The 21,081-nt window shown below is 39.6% G+C and overlaps 1 protein-coding gene across 2 annotated transcripts; it reads left to right on the top strand.

Moving 5' to 3' along the window:
• Positions 1-487: 487 nt before the first annotated feature.
• On the top strand, positions 488-19,859 carry LOC113020308 (protein kinase C and casein kinase substrate in neurons protein 3). 2 transcript variants are annotated; one of them, XM_026164156.2, is made up of 10 exons: positions 488-727; positions 3,313-3,380; positions 9,484-9,640; positions 9,771-10,006; positions 12,059-12,214; positions 13,639-13,814; positions 14,554-14,674; positions 14,756-14,826; positions 14,924-15,003; positions 16,640-19,859. In XM_026164156.2, exons 2-10 carry the CDS (start codon positions 3,321-3,323, stop codon positions 16,747-16,749), a joined length of 1,167 nt encoding a protein of 388 aa, XP_026019941.1. In that variant the 5' UTR covers positions 488-727; positions 3,313-3,320; the 3' UTR covers positions 16,750-19,859. The 2 variants fall into 2 exon arrangements, with proteins under 2 accessions (XP_026019941.1, XP_026019942.1); XM_026164157.2 differs by lacking the exon at positions 488-727 and adding an exon at positions 944-1,176.
• Positions 19,860-21,081: the final 1,222 nt, after the last annotated feature.

Genomic DNA, 21,081 nt, shown 5'->3' with positions numbered 1-21,081 from the left:
CACACACCGGATGTATCCTCCAGCTGTGGAAGCAGGCCTACCAAATGATCCCAAGGGAAAATAGTGGGGAGCAAAAAAGGGGTTAAAGGCAAGCGCAGAGAGATGGAGTTTCCTTATCTGGCCATGCTGCTTTGTATTTCTTTTTAAAACTCTAAAAGGTGGTTACTAGGGTTATTAACTCCCAAACACACATGCCAAACATAAACTTTGGTTGGGTGACTCAGCTATTGTCTGACTCACTTAGAGATGCACACACACAGACACAAAGAAACACCTCAAACCAATGTTCTGCCACACTTCATTAACAGTGGTGTGAGGGAGGTAAAGTGACCAAATGAAAGGGAAAAAGACAAAGTAGATATTTGACGAAGAACAAGAGGAATACGCTTCCTGTAGCTGTTTTACTGAGAGAGGAGGAGAGAGAGAGTGAGAGACGTTGAGGGAGGGAGGCAAGAGGAGAAGGAGGAAGGGAGGGGGGAAAAAAGCCAACTCATCTGACACAAACAGTGGGCCAAAGAAAGGGGAAGAGCAGGAGCAACACTGTCCAACAGGGGTGGAAAAATCAAAGTTGGAGAGAGTGAGGAAGAGCATAAAGAAGACTAGACAGAGAGGGAAAGAGCCTGAGAGACTCCACACAGACTGGAGACGGGAAGAAAAAACTGTTTTAACTAGGCAAACAAAAGAAGAGAGCAGGGGGTGAACGAGAGAGGGGCCCCAGCGTTCAGAGGTAAGGAAACTATTAGCCTGCCATGGCTGAATGGATGCATTTCAGTGAGATCAGATGGAGTGACGGCGCTCCTATTTCTGCTCTGTGTTCAGTTGTTCCTATATATTTCCTCTATGCAATGCGTGTGTGTTGAGTTATGCATGACAGATGAAACGGGGACAGAGGGAGGAGTGAGTGTGTGTGCAAAAGTGCGTTCAGCATACAGGGGTGAGAGAGTTTGGTTGGATCAAAGCTCCAGATGGACTTGAACGGGCTCTGGGTTCAGCTGGTTGGGTTTTCAAGTGAAGAAGTTGGAGTTTTAGATCCATGAAGTCTGAGTTAATGCAAGATACTGATAATCAATCGCGAACCTTTTAGAATCGGGGGGAGCTAATTTTATATCTGACATGCACATATATTATACAAAGTCTGGAGGATTCATGGTGGATATAGATTTGTGCTTGTAGGCGGTAAGTAGTAGTATATTTTTTGTGTGAAAAAGCAACCACGTGATGCATAGTTTGTGGCTTATTTAAAGTCAGAAAGTAAGAAGTAATGGGGTATGCCTCACTAATACCACAGACGTCACAGTGAGCTAACTGGAAATGACACTAGGGATCACTTTATTTCATCTTTATATAAATATTTCTGGAGGTTTTTAAATCTTTAGGCCAGTCCCACATTTTTAGAGGATCTCAAAATCAATTTAAGGAGTTATGAAATCACTGTTGAAAGGCGTATGTCACTAACAAAACATTCCCAGTAGATAGAGTTGCACGGCATACTTTTCTTTTCTTTTCTTTTTTAAACACATAAACTGAAGCATAATGCTGATAAACCTGAGGAGAGACATACAAGTCAGTCACAGCTAACCCAGAATGGAGGTTAAAGATTTTACTTTCCTACCAGCTTATAAGGGATTTATACATAAATCTGCTATTACACAGACACAAGTAGTGTGGTTGCAACTCTAAAACGTAGTAAAAAGTATACCGTTTGTAGTAAACCGTGTAGTCACATTAATTAATATCATGACGGGAGCTACCCCACTCCCACATTTTATCTGGAAACTTGGTCATACAATGAGGAAAGCCAGAAAGCAAGAGGGAAAGGAAGTCAGGGTCAAACGGGTTAAAAGAGAGGGTATTCTTTATTTTCATGACCTCTTGCAGAGATCTGGGTTGCGTAATTTACAAGTCCTCAGTGGTGGTGATGAAGCAAACTGAGGCAGATTGAGGCCAGGAAGAGGCAGGACATTATTCTCTTAGCGGAGCATGTGATGCCCCGTGAACAGCAGGATGTTGAGGGAAGATCATTGAATCTAATTGTGAGCATAACGGAGCCATGAGGGGAGATGTCTGCAGGCAGGAAAAACAGGCCAGTCACGAAGGCTCTGTCAGGGTGGAGTTCAGCTTTTGGGTGCTTCGAGGATTTGAAGCAAAGCTGCTGTGTGCTTAAATATTTAACTGGAAAACGTTCTCTTTTTTTTGAGGTAGAACCACATGAACATAAAGTAACACTCAGCTAAGAGCATGATTACGTTCAAAGAAAGTGTGATGTTTATGGGTCAATATTAAATGAGCAAAGCGCGACTAGCATGGGAAGAAAATGAGTGTGTGATAGGATGTGCCGACCCTTAGCCCCTGTTTATTTTTGGATAGCTCATGTTTCAGAAGCTGGGAATGCTGGGAGAGGACAGTCCATGTCTGCTGGTGTTGTCAGAGCTTCTGCACTATCCCGGTCCTATTTAACGTGCACGTCAACTTCCAACGCTTAGATGGGCGTACAAAGCCTCCATATTTGATTCAGTCACTGTGTTACACCTGCTGTATAGTCTCACATGGGTCCTGACATGTGTTGAACTAGTTATTTATCTGAACAGATATGAAATGCCTTCATGTCATGGAGCCTAAAATAGCAGGAGAGAATTGATTTCCAACCCGGAGCACTTGTGCCAGTGGTGAATCATGTTGGTGCCAAGGGATTTATGGGAAGTGGTAATTTGATCAAATACATTATTATATAAAAGGGCTGATTTAATTTAGAGTTATCTCCACCCACTGAGCTATCACCAAGAGCACTGAAAAACACAACAAGGAGAAAGGGATAGCTAAATGCAGTAGACAGAGAAACAGTCCATCAAAAGTAACCAAGGAAATTGTTAAATAGATACATAAAAGTAAAAGATAAAGACTTGAAAACAGTGAATATGTAAAAATAACTACATTTAAAATAACAGAGTGGACTGGTAATTAGCTTAAATTAATATTTGCAGCTTAAATTTATAAAAGTAAAATCCCTGTTTTATCCAGTAGTTTATCGTGTAACCATTATAACAGTGGTGTTAGTGATGTCAGGTCTGTGGGGCATGTCTGATAAAACAAGAACTCAAGTATTAAATTTTATGAAGTATCTACATTTTGTACCTGAAAATAATTTTGGCTAAACGTGTCCCTTATTTCAAACATTTGTCCCAAATACTGAAGCTGCAACAATCTAAAGCCAATAAATGAAAGGTGATAATGGCAGCTACATAAAGATCACAGTGAAAGGCAGCATGATAGAAAATATAGTCCAAACTAATCAGATATTCTTTACTTTCTCAGAAAACAGGATGTCGACCTTGCCATCAGAAAACAGCCTTGAAGATGCCTACAATCGCAGCTTCTGGATGGTATGTGTACTCAGTGTGTGTGTGTGTGTGCGGGGCTCTGGCTTTGTGTGTTTACATGTTTATACCTTATGATGGGACAGGGAGATATACTACACAAGATAGCTCCCCCCCGTATCTCAAGTCTGAGCGAACATGCAGCCAAAACAGTCCAGAGTTTTGTCGTTCAGGCAACACAACTTTTTAAACAAGGCTGTGTTTTCATTTTTAAGTATGAATAGTTACTCTCCGAACCGCCTCGCAAGGATTTAACACAGCTCTCGCTGAAGGCTTTTGGCTCATTGACTTATTCTATGTGTTTGTCTGGACTGAGTCTGGGGACCAAATAAAAAATGTTTTTTTCCTATAAAAACTTAATGCTTTCACAGAAAGTTATTTTCTTTGTTTTTTTGTGCTCTTTTTTTGCATGAGACTTAACAGAATAGTTTGATATATATACTTAATATCTTGCCACCAGCTAGCCTTAGAACTATGGGAGCCATTTCACTTCCTGTTGATCCCATTGTGGAACATAACTGGCCGAAATTCAGTCTCAGGAGCAGCAGTGACAGCCCGTATGTAGCAAATGAAAATACAGCTGAAATAATTCTATGCAGCTCCTTGTAGAGGAAAAAAAAGAAACCTGAAATGCTTGCATTCTGCTAATACATCTTAATTTGTTTGTGAAGAATTTACATCAGGACCACAAAGATGAGACGAGCATACCCTGGATTATCCTCCTTTCTAAAACAAAATGGATTTAATGTTTTATTCAGTACGGGCTGAAATCGCTGACTGAGCCCATAAACTTATCAGAAAAGTGTTTACAGAGATCAGCTCCGAGGACTGTCTTGCCATTGAATTATATGGGACACGAGGTCTTTCTGTAGCCACAGGTATCACCCCCTGGTGCACATGAAAAAAGAAATCAGGTTTACGCACTTTCAAGCTGGCTTCACTTTTCAGACCTTGAAGCTTTCTCCATTTTTTTTCTGTCTTTGGACGTGACACACTTTCTTAAGCACACATTTCCAAATGACAACTAAAACAGATGTTAGAAGTCAAGCCATAGCAGAAACTTCCACATGTATACACAAAGCAGCTGGCTGTGGTGATTGAAGGTGACTGCTATCAGGGGGTCTGCTGCTGCTTGATGAATAAATATAAATTGACGAGTGCTGTAAAGTATCTCATGGTGCCTCAGTGTTCCCAGTACTGACAGAAAGGCCTTACTTAGGGTTCTGGTTTGGCTGGTGCAGTTAAGCAGGTGTCTCTACCTTATGTCTGAAGTGCAGAAGCCTGAGTTTGAGTCCACTCTCTCTCCTCCTCTTTCCTTTCTAAGCTTCCCTGCAAAACTGTCAAAATGAAATCTTAAGAAAGAAAGATATTAAGTTAAAAAATCATCTAAAAATGTAACTATATTTTCTGTTTCAAAACCTCCTCTCCAAAATGGGCTACACGTCCATCGGGATCCATTCAGTGCAAACTGTATCAAGAAGAAGTCTAAAATGTTCTTGGTTATATTACATTGTTGCACTTATTCCACCAGCATCTCCAGATGTCGCTAATTAACATGTTTATTTAATCCATAAGAAAACAACAGTACGCTTAGGACACGCTGATATATTAATGATGGATGTGTCCCAGTCCCAGATCGTTTCTTTACCTGGTGCAGTGATAACAAGGCTGCAGGCTAAGTGCCGAGCTCATTTAACAGGCTGCAGCTTCACACTAAACAGAGACATCAGAGAGGTACAGAATAAAATCTGCAGCACAAAAGGAAAACAGGGATCAAGTTTAGACCTTCTGCTGCATTTTTATATACAATACAAAAGTGGCTTTTATTTCACAGCACCAACATAGACAGAATGAGAAAAATAAACAGTCTGTAGAACAGACCTGTTTCCACAAACATAAAAGATAAATCCTAAGCATTATCTCTCTCACCGAAGCCTAAATGTACACACAGCATATCGGCCATATACCCATCTCTGTGAACTACCGTACACTCTGTTTACCAGTCATAGCCCAGTTTTGCCACCATATTTTAAGGCTGTAAACATTTCAGAGTGCCTGACTGTCTAATTTGAGTGTGCTGCCGCTTTAATATTGGCTTTGTCTGCTATTGGCCTCAATTGGCTGCCCCACTTTCATCTCTCCCCTCCTGTAATTTGGAAGCCTCCTGTTGTGCTGGATGTGTTTCCAGGCCAGTTCCCGTCTGTGTCATCCTGCCGCCGTGCTCAAAGGCTGCCTGCCTGTCATTATACTGCAAACTTCAGCATTTCGGTTTTGCATTGGCAAAGCCACCTCAACTTTATACATAGTGATAACAGTCTCTGGACCCAGTGCATGTCCCTTTTAAAACATTAATGCCACAGTTATATAAAGGGATTATATATGCTATTATATGCTTTGTTATATTAAATAAGGGCATTCTGTGACACCTGCATGTCTGCTACTAAAGTAAAAATGCGATTATCACATATTTCAAACACATTTTCACTTGTTTTCAAGTAGAAAACTAAAGATTTAAGAGTTTGATTTGTAACAGACTTTCTTTTCCTTTCTAGAACAAACATTTTTGACTCGCTTTCCCTGAATCTGTCATCTGCTCTTTGCTTGAGTTGCGGTAAAGTCACTTTGGAGTATAGTCTGGAAATGTTTCTTTTATGCCATTTCATCTTTTATTAATAGTTTTACTGCCATTGCTTTCACTACCTTTTACTTATTATACATTTACTTTAAAACTTTATCACAGCTACGAAGCATCAGAGCAGCATCTACTGTGGTACTGCTACACTACTACCAGCTAATACTTTAACTTGACACACATATGCAGGTTGTGAAACATAAAATCTGGAACATGTCAATTTCATCATCCCATCCATTCATCTACATTTAACACTAATGCAGTTCTATAATGAAAACTCGCCAGGCTTTTAACAGTTTGAATGCGATCATTTATTTATATGAGAGGTAATTTTTTTTCAGCAGAAGTCTTTAGTCATTTCCTTCGATACCGCTTTTGTTGCTTGGACTGATTCTCTAGTAGCGGATTTGCATCTGCCTCGGTTATTGGCCAACTGGGTCTCTGCAGCGTTGCCGCTGGCCTCAAACTGGATTCCTCAGCTGTTTCTGCTTAATTCGCAGACGAGTGAGGAAAGTCAGTGCAAACCACAACAGAGGCAAAAAGAAAGGAAGGATAGAGGAGGAAGGAGGAGGGCGCTTGTGTGAAACACTCCTCGTGATTAAAGCATTTAAAACTACAGTGTTTCATTAAAGGCACACTGAGGGCTCTGATTGCTTTTTTTGAAGGGTGTTAATACAGACAATGAAAAACTTTTACATTCAGGGTCTTTGTCCTTCTACGTGCAGCACTCTTTAAAGCACTCTAAACTACACTTGAACAGAAACATTAAAATGCAGGATTAGTAAACAAATCATTTGCAATTAGAATGAAAAAGAGATATATGTATGATATATGAAAAATATGAGTTAAGAAAAATGTCACATTATAATAAAGATGCATCGGTTGTTTGCTGCTAGCACTACTTTTCACAAACAACAACTGACCTTTCTGTTGTCCCTGCATTTAATTAACTACTAATTAAGAGTCCCATTACAGACTTTGGACATTGCAAGAAAAGGCTGTTGTTGTAACTCTAGAGGCTTATCATCTTACACTGAATTTGCCAAAGAAAATAAGTAAAGAAGCGTATTCTGTGTTACAGTATCCAAAAGTATATGACGCACTGAAAGCACGCAGACAGTTTTACTATAGTCTCTTGGAGCTATCCAAGTAAGCCATGTCTGTGATCCAACACGTACAAAACCCGTAACCAGAGCCCCAATATTGAGGTTATTAGTTACATGTGTGTTTGACAGGTAAAACATTGGCTTTAGGGACGTCTTGTTCACTCATGTCTTTTTTTTTTGTGGTATTTACATCAACTATATTGCCTCAAGTAATTTAAAACAGCATGGCGAACAATCACACTGAAGCAGCTGTCTAAATGTGTCAGTGACAACCAGATAGAGTCTGACAGAAAGTGAAAAAGAGAGTAGGAGTCAGTGCTGAGAAGGAGCTGATGACAGCTGCCAGGAAAATTGCAGAGATTTCCAAATTCCACATCCACAAACAACACACTTGCTTCAGAGATGTTATTACATTTAGGGCCCTGCCTCTGCTGCTCTCTTGTCCTCACTCTGTCTGGCTTTTTATGGACGGGCTTCGACCGCGCCTCACACTGTGGCCGGCATTTGTGCTACCAGCGGAAACTCAGTGCCAGTGAAGTGTCACTCGTGGCACGTGGGAGGATTAGCCTTACATTGCTGCTGCAGCGTCACAGCTATGGAAGGACTATGATGGAAGGGTAGCATTTCTACCTTAATATTTTTGTCTTTTGTACTACAAAACAAAGGAATACTAAACATTCAAGAAATCACGCTTATGTGGACTTTCAGTTTCATAGGGGATGCTTTCACTTACTGAATCCAACATTTTGATTTCATGCATTAAACAGCAGCAAGAGTCTCATGTAGCAGTCATCATCTGGTCAGACAGTTTTCCATACATTATTTGTGAAAAGTAAAATAAAATTCAGTTTTCTTTTCATGTTGGTATTTTATTAAGAAGCATGTGGAAATAATTATTTTAGCTGTTTAGCTCAATTCACTCTTATCCTTGGTAGCACCCTCTGCTGTACCCCAGATTTAACTGCAGCCAACGTCTGCACAACACGATTAACAGGAAGACGGTAATGGGTGTATTTCATTTAGCTGTGGTACTGTGCATTATTCAGTGGAACTTAGTAAGACGTCATTATGACAATGATTTAGAGGATCATTTAGAGAAGCACACACAAGTAAATGAAATCAATACTATATATATTTACTATACATATGTAGAGTGAATGTGTGCAGCTGGAGTCTGCTTAGCATTGCAGAAAGCTGAAGCAACTGACAGCAAACCTCCAGAAAGTTACAGTTTCTGGCTAACAAATATTCTGGCACAAAACCATTAAAACAAATCATTGTTTTAAACACAAAATGTAATTAGTGAGCTTTTGATGAGCTTTAGATGTGTTGGAGGCTTTGTTTAAAGCCATGCTTTAAACAAAGCCAAGCTTTGTTTGCAGTTCCTGAGAGCAGTCATATATTAAGGGAACAGTTAAGAGAGGGCTCAATCTTCTCACCTCTCTCTCAATGAGCTTCCACAGTATTGCAATCAAATCTCATTTTGAGTATAGATTATTAGTTGTTGCCAGGAAAATTGCTTCTGATATGTTAGTAGTGTGCAGTAAGGTTTGAACATGCAGGATCCACGGCTCCATTCAAGGGTTTGAGGGTTTAAACTGTACTAAATGTAGTTAAACAGTTACCCTTAAAATATGTGGCAAATTTATTTACAATTTAGACGAAGATTTGAATTCCCTTTTCTTGAGGACAAAATGACTTGCTGTTCAAACCTTCTGTTTACGAGGGGCAGCCAATCAGAAGACGGCTAGGTTAAAGGAAAGGGGGTGGACACAAGATTAACTGAGGGTCTGCACCAAGATCCATCATAGGTTAAATAAGGATTATTTTAAACTGTGACACATACTAAGCTACTCTAGTAGAGCCCGAGATTAAAAACATGGCGCTGGAAATGACCATAATAGGTCTGCTTTGAGTAATCTAAACAACAAAACTGAGTTACTATAAAAAACGAAGCTTCAGGCAGCGATTATTTGCCCTAATATTTCTACTTATAATATTAGTCTATTTTTAATATGTTACTAGTATTACAAATTAGAAGCAGTAGTAGTAACAAGCAACAGTAGCAGTGTGCTTGTAATACCAGTTGGAGTAATCTTTTTGTTTGTGTTATTCAGTTTTGGGTCTCCATATTTCCAAGAATACACCGAACAAATGTACCGTTTTGGATTCTCTGGCACTGAAATAATAAAACTAAAGAAAAGAAACTGAATCACTGAACACTGGAACATTTTTTGTTAACTTCTAACTTTTTAAAGCCAAAAAATTAAAAGACTTAGAGTTTAAAGCATCAAATCAATTTAACCTTCCATCCACTTCATGTGTTTATGATGTGGAAAGCAAATCTTCCTCTCTCTTTGTGTCCTGGCAGCCTGGGAACTATCAGCGCACTGCGAAGCGAACAGAAGATGCTTTCCAGGCCTGTAATGACATAGTGGCATGTTTCCAAGAGAGAGCGCGCGTGGAGAGGCAGTACGCCCAGCAGCTCAGTGAATGGAGCAACAAGTGGAAGCCGGTGGTGGACTCTAGTAAGATCAGTAACCGCAACACATAATGAACGTGGAAATGATCTTATTTCTAAATCATGTCCCAATTATTACTGAAATACAACAGTAATTTTAATGGTGTGTCATCTTCTTCTCCTCCTCCCTCCCTCAGGTCCTCTATATGGCTCTCTTATGAAGGCTTGGCAGTGTTTTCTGTCCTCCGCCGACAGGCTTGCCGCCCTACACGCCACCATCTGTCGCTCCCTGGTGTCGGAGGATGGGGACCGGGTCAGGACCTGGCAGAAGGACACCTTCCACAAGAAGTTATTTGGGGGTTTCAAGGAGTCCCACGACATTGAGACGGGGTTTGCACGTGCTCAGAAGCCGTGGGCCAAACGACTTAAAAAGGTCAGATTTTTTTTCCAGATTTGTTTATGGTAGTTACACATCGTCATATTAATTAAAAGCTTTTGTCTGATCTCAGTCACTGAGCTGTGTACAAAGATATAAAATGCCACGTTAAAGTTAGTTTAGTATGTTGTGAAGCAATAAATTACATACTGAGGCAGCCACTAAAGTACAGTTTGTCTTGGCGCTTGTGGCAGCTGTTATTTGTCACACTGCTTTGATTGGGATAATCTTTGAACAATATGTTCTTATTTTTCTTTTTTCTGCACACATGCTTTTTGCCTCTTTGAGCACTTTGTTTTAGAAGCAGTTTCAAAACGTACAGTATTATTTTACATTTAATTAAGCTCTTCCCAAATTCAGTCTTAAAAAATAAAGAATTTGTTTTTACTGATATGTAAATTAACAATAAACTTGCAGCCTGGAGGCTTTTGAAGACCGCTACCATCTTACTCACTCACTCACATTTTTACTTAATCAACATTTTGACCATTTGGCTGTAGCTCAGGTGGCAGAGCCGATCAGCCACTAACCAGAAGGTCGGTGGTTCGATCGTAGGCTGCTCCTTGTCTGCATGCCAAATATCCTTGGGCAAGATACTAACCCCATGTTGCTCTCCGAAGCATCCATCGGAGTGCGAATGTGTATGAATGTTACTTAGAAAGCATCTAGAAAAATGTGCTGGTGTGAATGGGTGAATGCACAAGTTGTGTGAAGCGCTTTGAGTGCTCAGAAGAGTAGAAAAGCGCTATATAAGAACCAGTTCATTTACCATTTTGAAATTATTTCTCATTTAATGAAATCTTTAATGAAATAAGCTTCACCGATGCAATATTTTCCTTCCTGATTTTGAGAGATAAAAGTGGAGTGTAGTTCTCGCGCTCCAGCAGCAATACACCTGTTCCTAAAGAAAAACGTAGCTAATATTTTTTTTTCAATTTAATTTAGTTTTTCTAGTGGTTAAAACCCCAAAGTGATCAGAGAGGTTGAAGTCATGTGTTTTTGTTTTAGATTTCTAAAGATTTAGCAACCACATTAGCTTCATTTATCAGACCTGAGAGGCTACGCACATGTTTTATTAGCAGTGTAACTGTTGATAATATATAAAATGAGGATGTAGCCATCTTGAGATTACACATTGGTTTTGAACTCTGCATTTTGAAGCCATAATGTCAGCTGCCATGTTGTTGTTGCACTTTATATGAGTAAAAGGATGCTAAGTAATCAGTGAATGCTAGCATGTTTGGTTCGCAAGTTGCATTCATAAACTGATAAACTACCCAGGTGCAACACACACTAGTTGAACATTTTAACATGGAAGTCTGTGGAGATTCACTCACTCTCGTGAAGCCAGCCTCAAGTGGTCACCAGAGGAACTACAGTTTTTGCTACTTCCTGCTTAACTTCATTTTGCTTAGCTTCTCTGGAGGTTTACTCTGGAGTCTAACTTAGTGCTAGTGGAGTCCATGTAAAGTCTCTGTAACCACTAGAGGGCATCAATACATCTTTTATATACAGTCCATGGCTTCACAGCTCCACTCCAGACAGCTCTGGTCATCATGACATTTTAATGTTCGCTTCTGGGAGCCTTTTCTCTGTGACATTCCCAAGCCTTATTTTGTGCCAGTGCCAGAAACCCAGTTCTCAAGAGTGTTTGTGTTCTGATGCAATGAGCCACTTGAATCTGTACCTTACAGTGAAATGAGAGCAGCAAGGGACATGCATCAAAAATATAATTTTGCCTCAAAAGACGAGCCCTTAGGGGATCAATTTTTCATATATACTAGAAGTGACTGTGGCATCGCAGATGGTTTCTCATTAAGTAAATGGCCTCAATTCAAATACTATATTTAGAAAACAGGAAGCTAATGCACTGCTATTTCAAAATGAATTTATTCAGTAATGTGCTTTTCAGAGTCAGGTGCATCTTAGCTTAAGTGCCTCTGAAGTGCCTGTAAGTGAATTGGTGTTAGTGTAATCGGTGTATTTCTATCCCTATCTATTGTGCATTGACTCCATATAGTCAGTCTGTGCTTTGGTTTGCATCCACAGCTGGATAAAGCAAGAAGAGCATACCATAAAGTGAGCCGTAAAGAGCAGGTAGCCAGAGAGCGAGAGGCACACGCTCAGGGAAACCCGGACGTCTCCATAGACAAACAGAAGAAGATCCAGGAGGAGAGAGAAGTGGCTCAACAGGAGGCCGAGAAGGTGCACACCACATGTCACTGCTTTCTTATTTTTTTCCTTATTTTTTTAATTTTGTTTTCTTGAACTTTCTGTAAGTTTTGTCTTACGTGCACTGTGGAGTTTCTGGCCACGGAGCATTAAAAAAAAAATACTATTGCATAATTATTAATTAATTAAAACAGGTGAAGCATGAATGATGAGTTAAGGAATCTCACTTTGGAACATGAGTAGATCCGTACCTTACCACTGATGCTCGGTGGAAGGGTGCCTGTTACAATCCTGGTTTACCAGGAGAAAGGGGAGTGACATTAATAAACCACAGGGAAAAGGTTTAGTGACTGTTAAGTAGGTTATTGTGTTCCTTTATGGTTTTAAACTAATAAATCAGAGGGCATGTGGATGCAACTCCACATGCTAAGTATGTAATATCTGTATTCTAGTTATCAAAAGCAAAGAAATTAATTACACGTCTTACTAGCCTGTCCAAAGCAAACGTTAGAGAGAAAAGAAAGACCCTTATTACTAGTATCTCTAATAAAAGGAATCTAACTGTGTGGTGAACAATAAGTAGAAGTACTGTTACCTTTCCTAATTTACAAATCCCCCAAGTGGAGAGCAAAACAAGCAGGTTGATGAATCAGAACCTAGCAGGCGTAAACCCTTCACTATAAATTACGTGACCAAAGTACAAGTGACCATTCCAAACATGGAAAAGACTGCTCCCTGGCCTGACAGCCCCTTTTAAAGCAGCTGCAATAATTAGCCCCACTGCGGTTGGAGTACGGCGCCAGATGAATCAAAGTGGCAGCAGGTAAAACACAGAAGGAGCAAACAATTGAGGAAGGCAGGATGACGGACAGGTGCCAGCACCAATCAGCAGCATAGTTAGTCTCCAGAGTAGCGCAGAAAACAGTCAAATTATACAAACGGGACAGAGTGGAGCGACCAAGGAGTGCAAGAGTGCTGGAAATGTTTCGTGTGGTTTAAATCAGTCATCTTCATATCCTCTCACAAGTTTATGACGTGGTTTCTGCTGTTGTACTGTAATAATGTCTACTTCACAGGAAACCTGTGATGTCAGCACTGGGGTGAAGCGTTATATCAAGTTAAAATTCATTACCAGTTGTGACTGCATAGTCTATGGGAGGTTAAATGTTGCAATTTTTTGCTTTGTTAATATTTTTATATCAGTTAATCACCTGACTGAACCTGGTGAAATCATTTTGAAATGGTTTTGTTTATCTTGGCGAGCTAGCTTCAGTTTATCAAAGTTTTTTCTTAGAAGACTGTTGTTGAAGTTCTTTGTTTCGCATGTTTTTAGTGGGATGAAATGTTTTGTGTAAGACATTCGACACACATTTAATACAATTTTTGTTTTGCTTTTTTGACAGTTAGATTTCCACCGCTCAAGTTTTATTTGCCAATTTGGTTTGAAATACTTTCAGGTCCGTGCCCGCTACGAGAAGGTCCTGGAGGAGGTGAACAACTATGCTCCTCGCTACATGGAGGAGATGGAGTCCGTCTTTGACCAATCACAGGAGGAGGAGCGCAAGAGGATTGTATTTCTCAAACAGGCTTTCCTCTCCATCCACAAACACCTGGACATTACCAACAATGAGAGGTGAAGCACGGTGCTTTGTACGTGTGCGGTGTTGAGAAAAGGTGCTGCTGCCGCTGCTGATTAGAGGATTGATGTATTTGATTAAACAAGTAGCACAGATTCGTCTTATGTGTGAACCCTGCAGCTTGTGTCGGGCTGTCTTTAGAGTTAAGTATGTTGAAATCAATAATTTGACTTAATTTACCTCTAATTAAAAGCTATACCACTACATATTAGCACATCACCGACTCTCTTCTACTCTGATAAAGGAAATACTGGATACGATGGCAACTTAATTACTTTATAAAAATGAGCCAAAGCCACAGGGAGAGGAGAGAAATTATATACACTATTAATCTGCTTAATTTGGGGGGAACACTTAACTTAAAGTGTCCCGGATTGCAGTGTAAGTGAATTAAGTATGTTTTTAATTATATAATCATCAGTATACAGAGTACACATAAAATTTGTAACATATATTCCAGATCATTGGGTTTCTTATAGCATGGTGTTTATTAAGTACTATGAGACATACTATACCTAAAGGACACAGGGTATTTCCAGCAGTGTGAACCTCTCTGAAGCTAAATGTGAGAAAAGAGCTGTGGAAAATATCCAAAATTCACACGAGACAGCACGACTGTTTTTGATAAGTAGGACTATTAGAGGAGAGATGATCTCTTCCAGCAAAATTTTAGGAACGGATCAGCATAGATTAAAATCAAATTTGAGATTTTTGTGTTTATCTCTCGGCATTTAGTGTGCGGGCCGTGTACAATGAGCTCCACAACACACTGATGGCCATCGATGAGCAAGAGGACCTTCGTTGGTGGAAAAACACCCACGGCCCGGGCATGCCAACTGACTGGCCTCACTTCCAGGTATTTCCCTTTATTTTCCAGCATTTTAAGTTTAACTCTGTGCACTTTATTTTAGTTACTTATATTCCAATGTTTTTTCAGGAATGGACACCTGAAAAGAAAAGCAAAAAAGGGAAAAAAGAAGTGGAAAAATCAGGAACAATAGAGAAGAGGTGAGGATATTATTCCGAACGGGAACTGTTAATGTTGTCTAGCTTTTTTTGAAGCAATCAAAGATTAATCTCTTTCTTCTCTTTTTTCCACTGACAGCGTGATGATCGGGGGAGTGAAAGTAAGAGCTCTGTATGATTACGTCGGCCAGGAGACAGATGAGCTGTCCTTTAAAGCAGGTAAACACTGCAAGATGAATGACGTCACTGTGAACTCAGCCACGTCTCTGTATATTCATATTTTGAAGCCTCAGATTTGGCTTTAAGGCTGCAGTCATGTTTTTGGAGCTAGAATGTGAACCATATTTGGAGGAGAGGGCGCAGGGCTCACATAAATACTTTCCTGCCTAGTGTATGGGCTCAGTCACACATTCTGGCTCACACTGAATACAAAATTAAGTCCATACCATATTTCAAAGTGGAGGATTAGCTGTCGTATGAAACCGCACACTCATTGGCTCGCAAACTTTCAATTCCAATGGGGTAGCCAGTCAGAACTGACCCTCTGTTAGGTTTTTGCATCCTATATGGTCAACAGCAGAAAAGCTTTTCTCAGTGACCTGAAGCTGTCATTCAAAGAGGCCACATTGCTACATTAATGTCGAGTCAAGCCATTTATTTGTACTGTACATCAAAAAAAATAACCGGTAACAATCCAAGTATACAAAAGTATATGAAATATACAGAGACCAGCAGTGCCGACGTATTTTGGTCTCAATGTTTTAAGTTGATTTTAAGTTTTTAGATTCTTTTTCTCACAGTTTTTGATTATTGTTGGGTTCCTGTTTCACATCTTTATTATCCTAGTATAGTGTGCCTTATTTGGTTCCTGTTTCTAGTTCACGATCATTCTGGTAATGAGTTTCAGCATTGTTTTGTTTCATGTCTTGGTTGCTATTCGTTGCAGTTATACTTCGCAGTTCCTTCCTCTATCTCATCTTTCTGTTAGTGTCTGCACCACATTTTTCAGGTCTGGTCTGATTTTAGTGTGTCTTTTGGTTGTTTTCTTTTTATATGTTGAAGGCTGTGTTCCTTTCATGCCTTGCATTATTTTTACTTTTTCCTTTAGTGATTCTTTTCATCTGTGTCTCAATCCCAAGGGTCTTCCTCTTTTTTTTTTTTGTTACTCTTTAAGTTTTCCCAGATTATTTGATAGCTTTTGTACATTTTGATTAGTTGCCCTTATTTACCCATCTTGCCTTCTCTGAACTTTAGTATATCAGCTTGAAAATAAAGCTAGAAACATATTTATGTATCGATCGCAACTTTATCGGTGAATCTTTGGGTATTAGCTTTTGAAGGCTGCCTCAAGTGGCCGTTAGAGAAACTGCACTTTGGTGCCTTACTTGCTGAAAGCAGCTTTATTTCAAATGTACTACGACTATTATTACATGAAATTACTAAGCAGAATGGTTTGAATCATTGATTTTACAGTTAAATAAAATATATGTTTAAACTGTTATAGGCTCTTTTTTATGGTTGCTGGCCTGACAAAACAAATAAGGGTTATAAGGCTTCGCTCACCCCAACTGTTTGCAGAAGACGGCCGCCCCTCCCTGAGCCTGGTTCTGCCAGAGGTTTCTTCCTGTTAAAAAAGGAGTTTTTCCTTCCCACTGTCGCCAAAGTGCTCATATGGGGTCATATGATTTTTGGGTTTTTCCTCTGTATGTGTTATTGTAGGGTCTACCTTACAATATAAAGCACCTTGAGGTGACTGTTATATATAAATAATATTGAATTGAATTGATGTTTAAAAAAATGTTGCAATAGTTTTAAAAAACAAATACAGAAATTAATTTTCTCTTCCTCCCTCCAGGTGAAGAGTTTCTAAAGATCGAGGATGAGGATGACCAAGGATGGTGTCGAGGGAAGAAGGATGATGGGTGGGAGGGGCTTTACCCAGCCAACTACGTGGAGGTGGTGTAGTTACCTGAATGTGAAAGATCTTTGTTATATCAAATACCACATGACAGCCTGAGTAAATATATAAACATCTAAAAAACACAAAATCAGTGCTGTAAAAGTCCACAGAAAGTAGCTGTTAGCCAAAGAAGCGTGTCAGCACAAGACGATGGAGATTTTGACATACAGAGATTTTTAAAAGTGCCCAGGTTTGTAATCTCTTGAAGGACTTTTGATATATGTTTTAATATACACAATATGCATAGACCACTTGTATTGAAGCCATATAAATAAACAATGCTTTAATGTAAAGAAAGAAATAACATGCTGGAGTATAACGGTACAGTTATTTGGTGCTGGAGTCAGTGGTGTAGCCAGAACATTTTAAAGGGGTGGCCAAGCTAAGACCATTACATCCATCGTCACATGGATTTTTATTTTTCCTGCATGGAAAATCACTGCAGGTCAGAGAATGTATGAGTATGTTTGTACATAGCCCTTTAATAGGTGTCATTATTGGTTATGTGGGGTGGCCACAGGGCTAGTCTACAGCAGCCATCTCCTGCCACCCCTTGGCTTATCCCTTGAATAAAATGTGTGTGGGACTGCTATTTTCTTTAAGCTGTTTTTAAGCCTCGTGCAATTAAAATGCTCACAAAGCCTCACAATATATGAAGAAAGCGTTGCTAAAACTGTGATTATAATTATTCCGAAGCAGCCGTACAGTTGGAGTCAGCCTAATAGATGCAGAAAGCCATGTCGACTGTATTTCTCTTCTGTTTTTGTGGTTTAAAGGAACAGAAAGTCATTAGGAATCCTGTATAACCCTCAGTTAGCCAACAGTGAAGCTGTTTTACCCACACCAGCATCCACTCACACCCCACAAAGTCCAATGCTGTCTTAGTTCATACAGAGTTGACTTAAATCAGCTTTCATCACTATTTTCCTATTAAGAATTTATTGCTTGATTATTTGTATGCGAAAGAGATTGAACCCAGTGGCAAACCCAGAAGAGAATCCAGAGAATATTCAAGCAACTCTTAATATTTCACCTCGCTGGTTTTACTCTTTCGGGCTCACAGCTTTACAGTTTTGGTTCACTCTTACTCAAGCTGAGAAAATGCTCTTAAAATCCACTCAATGTGACCTTAGCAGCACCAGCTACAGCAGACAAACAGACACACCAAATATTTCCAACAAGGCTAAAAACACAACTAAATGTTTTTATATTGCTTCAAATGTGTTTATCAATTTGCAGCTGTTCATCATTTTGAAATTCTTATTGCTTGTCCTTTTCTGCCCAGCCTCTGCATCAGTGAGGGAAATGCTTGCAGTCAGGGTTGCCATATACTCTTTGTGAAGGCAACACGATCACTACTAGTTTGTTTCCACTGACCCCAATCAGTCAGTCCAAGTTTAACACCCTGCGCTGGAATGACACTGCAGTTTAAGAAACAGTTTATGGTGTAATATTTCTTCACCAGTATTGTACCTGCTAAACTGAACCAGTAACTGTTAGAGGTCTGTTAACACGTATTACATTAAAAACAAGCAGGTATATTAAACTGCAGGTTATTATAAAACACACTTATTTTTCACGCCTTGTTACAAAATATGATGAAGGCTGAAAAACAGATTTAATAACACGCTGACATAAACAACAAAACTTCCTAGCTGGGCCTTGTTAGCATACATTGCATTCTATTTTTACACACTCCCTAAATTTTGTATTCCTACGCTTTGTTATTCATTATCACTCACACAGCATATAAACAGGACAGCTTTACAGTCATTAGAAGCCATATTTTGGGATAGTGGGTCAGCCAGTGGCTTGTGGGCTTTCACAAAAGACATTGTGCAAGGCTGGGCCCGAGCTATTTTAGCAACTAAAATGTCTGAGTGGGGTTATTTAATACCCCGTTATGTTTATTCAGGACTACTTCATTTCTATTTGTGTTTGTTATACCTGCTTATTCCTCTACTTGTGATAGATTTTCCAGTGTTAACACGAGCTGTTTTCATTGTCACTTTGGGCATTAAGTATCTGCAAAGAACATCGCAATGTAGATTTAAACAAAAACCTGCAATGGATTGGAATGGAAATCATGGATTGCAGGGATCATACATATGACTTCACACAACTATCAGTTACCTCTTGCACATCAATGTGCCACCTCATGTAAAACACCATAAGACTGTGGGAGAGGTTCAGTTCAGCTTTATCATATATCGCCAAATCACAACAAATTACCCTTTTTATTTTGTAAGATAAAGACCCGACTATGGTACAGAGGTGAAAGTTCATTATAGGAAACATTTTAGCAGATAAATATACACAACTTCAAACAGATACAAATGTAAAGATCTGTAGAGCAATTGAGAGAACAGAAAACTGCCCAACTAGCTATGTGATCCAACCTGCATACAAGAAGTAAATCTGTTTCCAAGAAAGCCTTTTTTCACCTCACCTGCCTGCTGCTGGCTGCCTGCCTCATTTTTAAGTTCAAATTTGTTCAACTCTGCAGCACAAGTAATCGAAAATATTAGGTTTACATGTGAAAGCGCCTTTGCACTGAACCTCGGAGTCCCCTCCTGGTTAGAAGGCCTTTCAAAGTTTAGCAACTCTATCACGAAAATCATAAATGAGGTGCATGCAGGGCTTTGAAGATCAAAGAGGAAAAGTGCTTAAAGATGAAGTCCATTCATAATTTAAAAATTTTGATGTTGCACCTTTAGTTAAAGGTGCAACATCCAGGTGAGCCCTATTATCTGTCATTATGGTTCACAATGATCTTTGCTATGGGACTAAAGTCATTAAAGCATCGAGTTGCTTTTAGAAAAGGAGAAAATGTCATGGGGAATAGTAATATTTCTTAGCATGTCACACTGTTCCTTCTGGGTAACTCCTGGGGAACAGTTAGTCTTTCTGTCTGTCTGTAATATCTAATCTTCTGTTATTAGATTGTAACTATCACAGAGAGCATCTTTACCAAAGTGAGGAACGTGCTGGGTTTGCCTATTATAGTATCTCTATATGTGCTGTTGCTGTGTGTCATTCTTTGTCATGTAAATGTATGACCTTTCAAATCCCCTGTCTTTTTAAAATAAAAACCGAACCTGTTACACAAACAAAAGAAGCGTTATTAGATGTGGGATGGAAAGTGTGTGTTGTGTGAGACAGAGAAAAAGAGTCATTAGTGTGTGTGTGTGTTATGAATCACTATGACATCACCCCCTGGAGTCCCACAGTCCTCCCTGTGGATGTTATTACATGTACACACACACACACACACACACACACACACACACACACACACACACACACACACACACACACACACACACACACACACACACACACACACACACACACAGTCATTTTTAAGTCTTGTGTCCATGTCAAGAGAGCTGTGTCCAGATCAAACGCTGCTCTTTATCTCGATGACTCCTCTGCAGCGTCAGATGTATTCTTACATCAGCTCATGGCCGCCAGCCAAGAAAACTACCTCACCCTGATGTTTATGTTTAAGACTGAGCATTGTTACACTCCTCACTCTCACACTGTTTTGCCTTGAATACAAGCAGGGGAGGATAGTGGCACGTCTGTTTCCATAGCAGTAATGGAGATAATGATGTCACCCTAGTAGGAATTTCCTTCTGCGTTCATACCTGATGACAGTTTGGTTGCTTGCAGCAAATACACACTGATCTTTAGTCACGGACGATCTCACATGAGCTCTGACACTCTTTTTCTACAGTTTGCCAGTGCTTTTTGAAATGGTACAAACTTCAAATAAAACCAAGCATAAGGTATGCTGAAAAGGGCTGTGATGGATTTCATCTGGGATTTTGATAGTCACAGAAAAGCAGCTGCATTAGCAAACAAAAGGCATGAGTAGAAGAAAGTCTTCAAAGCTCCAATCTTGTTTTAATTTGGCATTTGGGCGCAGCAAAAAGAAGCTGTGAACACTGACAGACTGGTAATCTGATGCTAAACACTTTGTTTGCAGCAGCTACAGTCCAAGATCATTATTCATTCATTTTAATAGCCACTTGATGAATGTAACTCAAGCATTTGTTTTCTTTTCCACAAGCTAGTGAGGAGAGACAAACAGGCTGTAGAGCCTCTATGTACTCAAATGTTCAGCAGAGAGTTTCTAAGCATGTCTGCTGTTTGGTTTTAAACAACTCAATTAGCCTATGGAGCGACTTTTACCTTCTGCAGCAGAAAAATAGGACAGTGATCAGAGGTTAAAGTTGGATTTGGCAGGTGGAGGAACACAGCATTGGGTGTAGCAGTTCAACACAGAGAAAATCATTACTTACAATCTCATAATAACTTGTTTTGTGATGCTA

Source organism: Astatotilapia calliptera, chromosome 4, assembly GCF_964374335.1.
Source record: "Astatotilapia calliptera chromosome 4, fAstCal68.1, whole genome shotgun sequence".
Classification (NCBI taxonomy): Eukaryota; Metazoa; Chordata; class Actinopteri; order Cichliformes; family Cichlidae; genus Astatotilapia; species Astatotilapia calliptera.
Note: the sequence above shows the minus strand (reverse complement) of the source record. Positions and strands in the feature narration are given on the sequence as shown.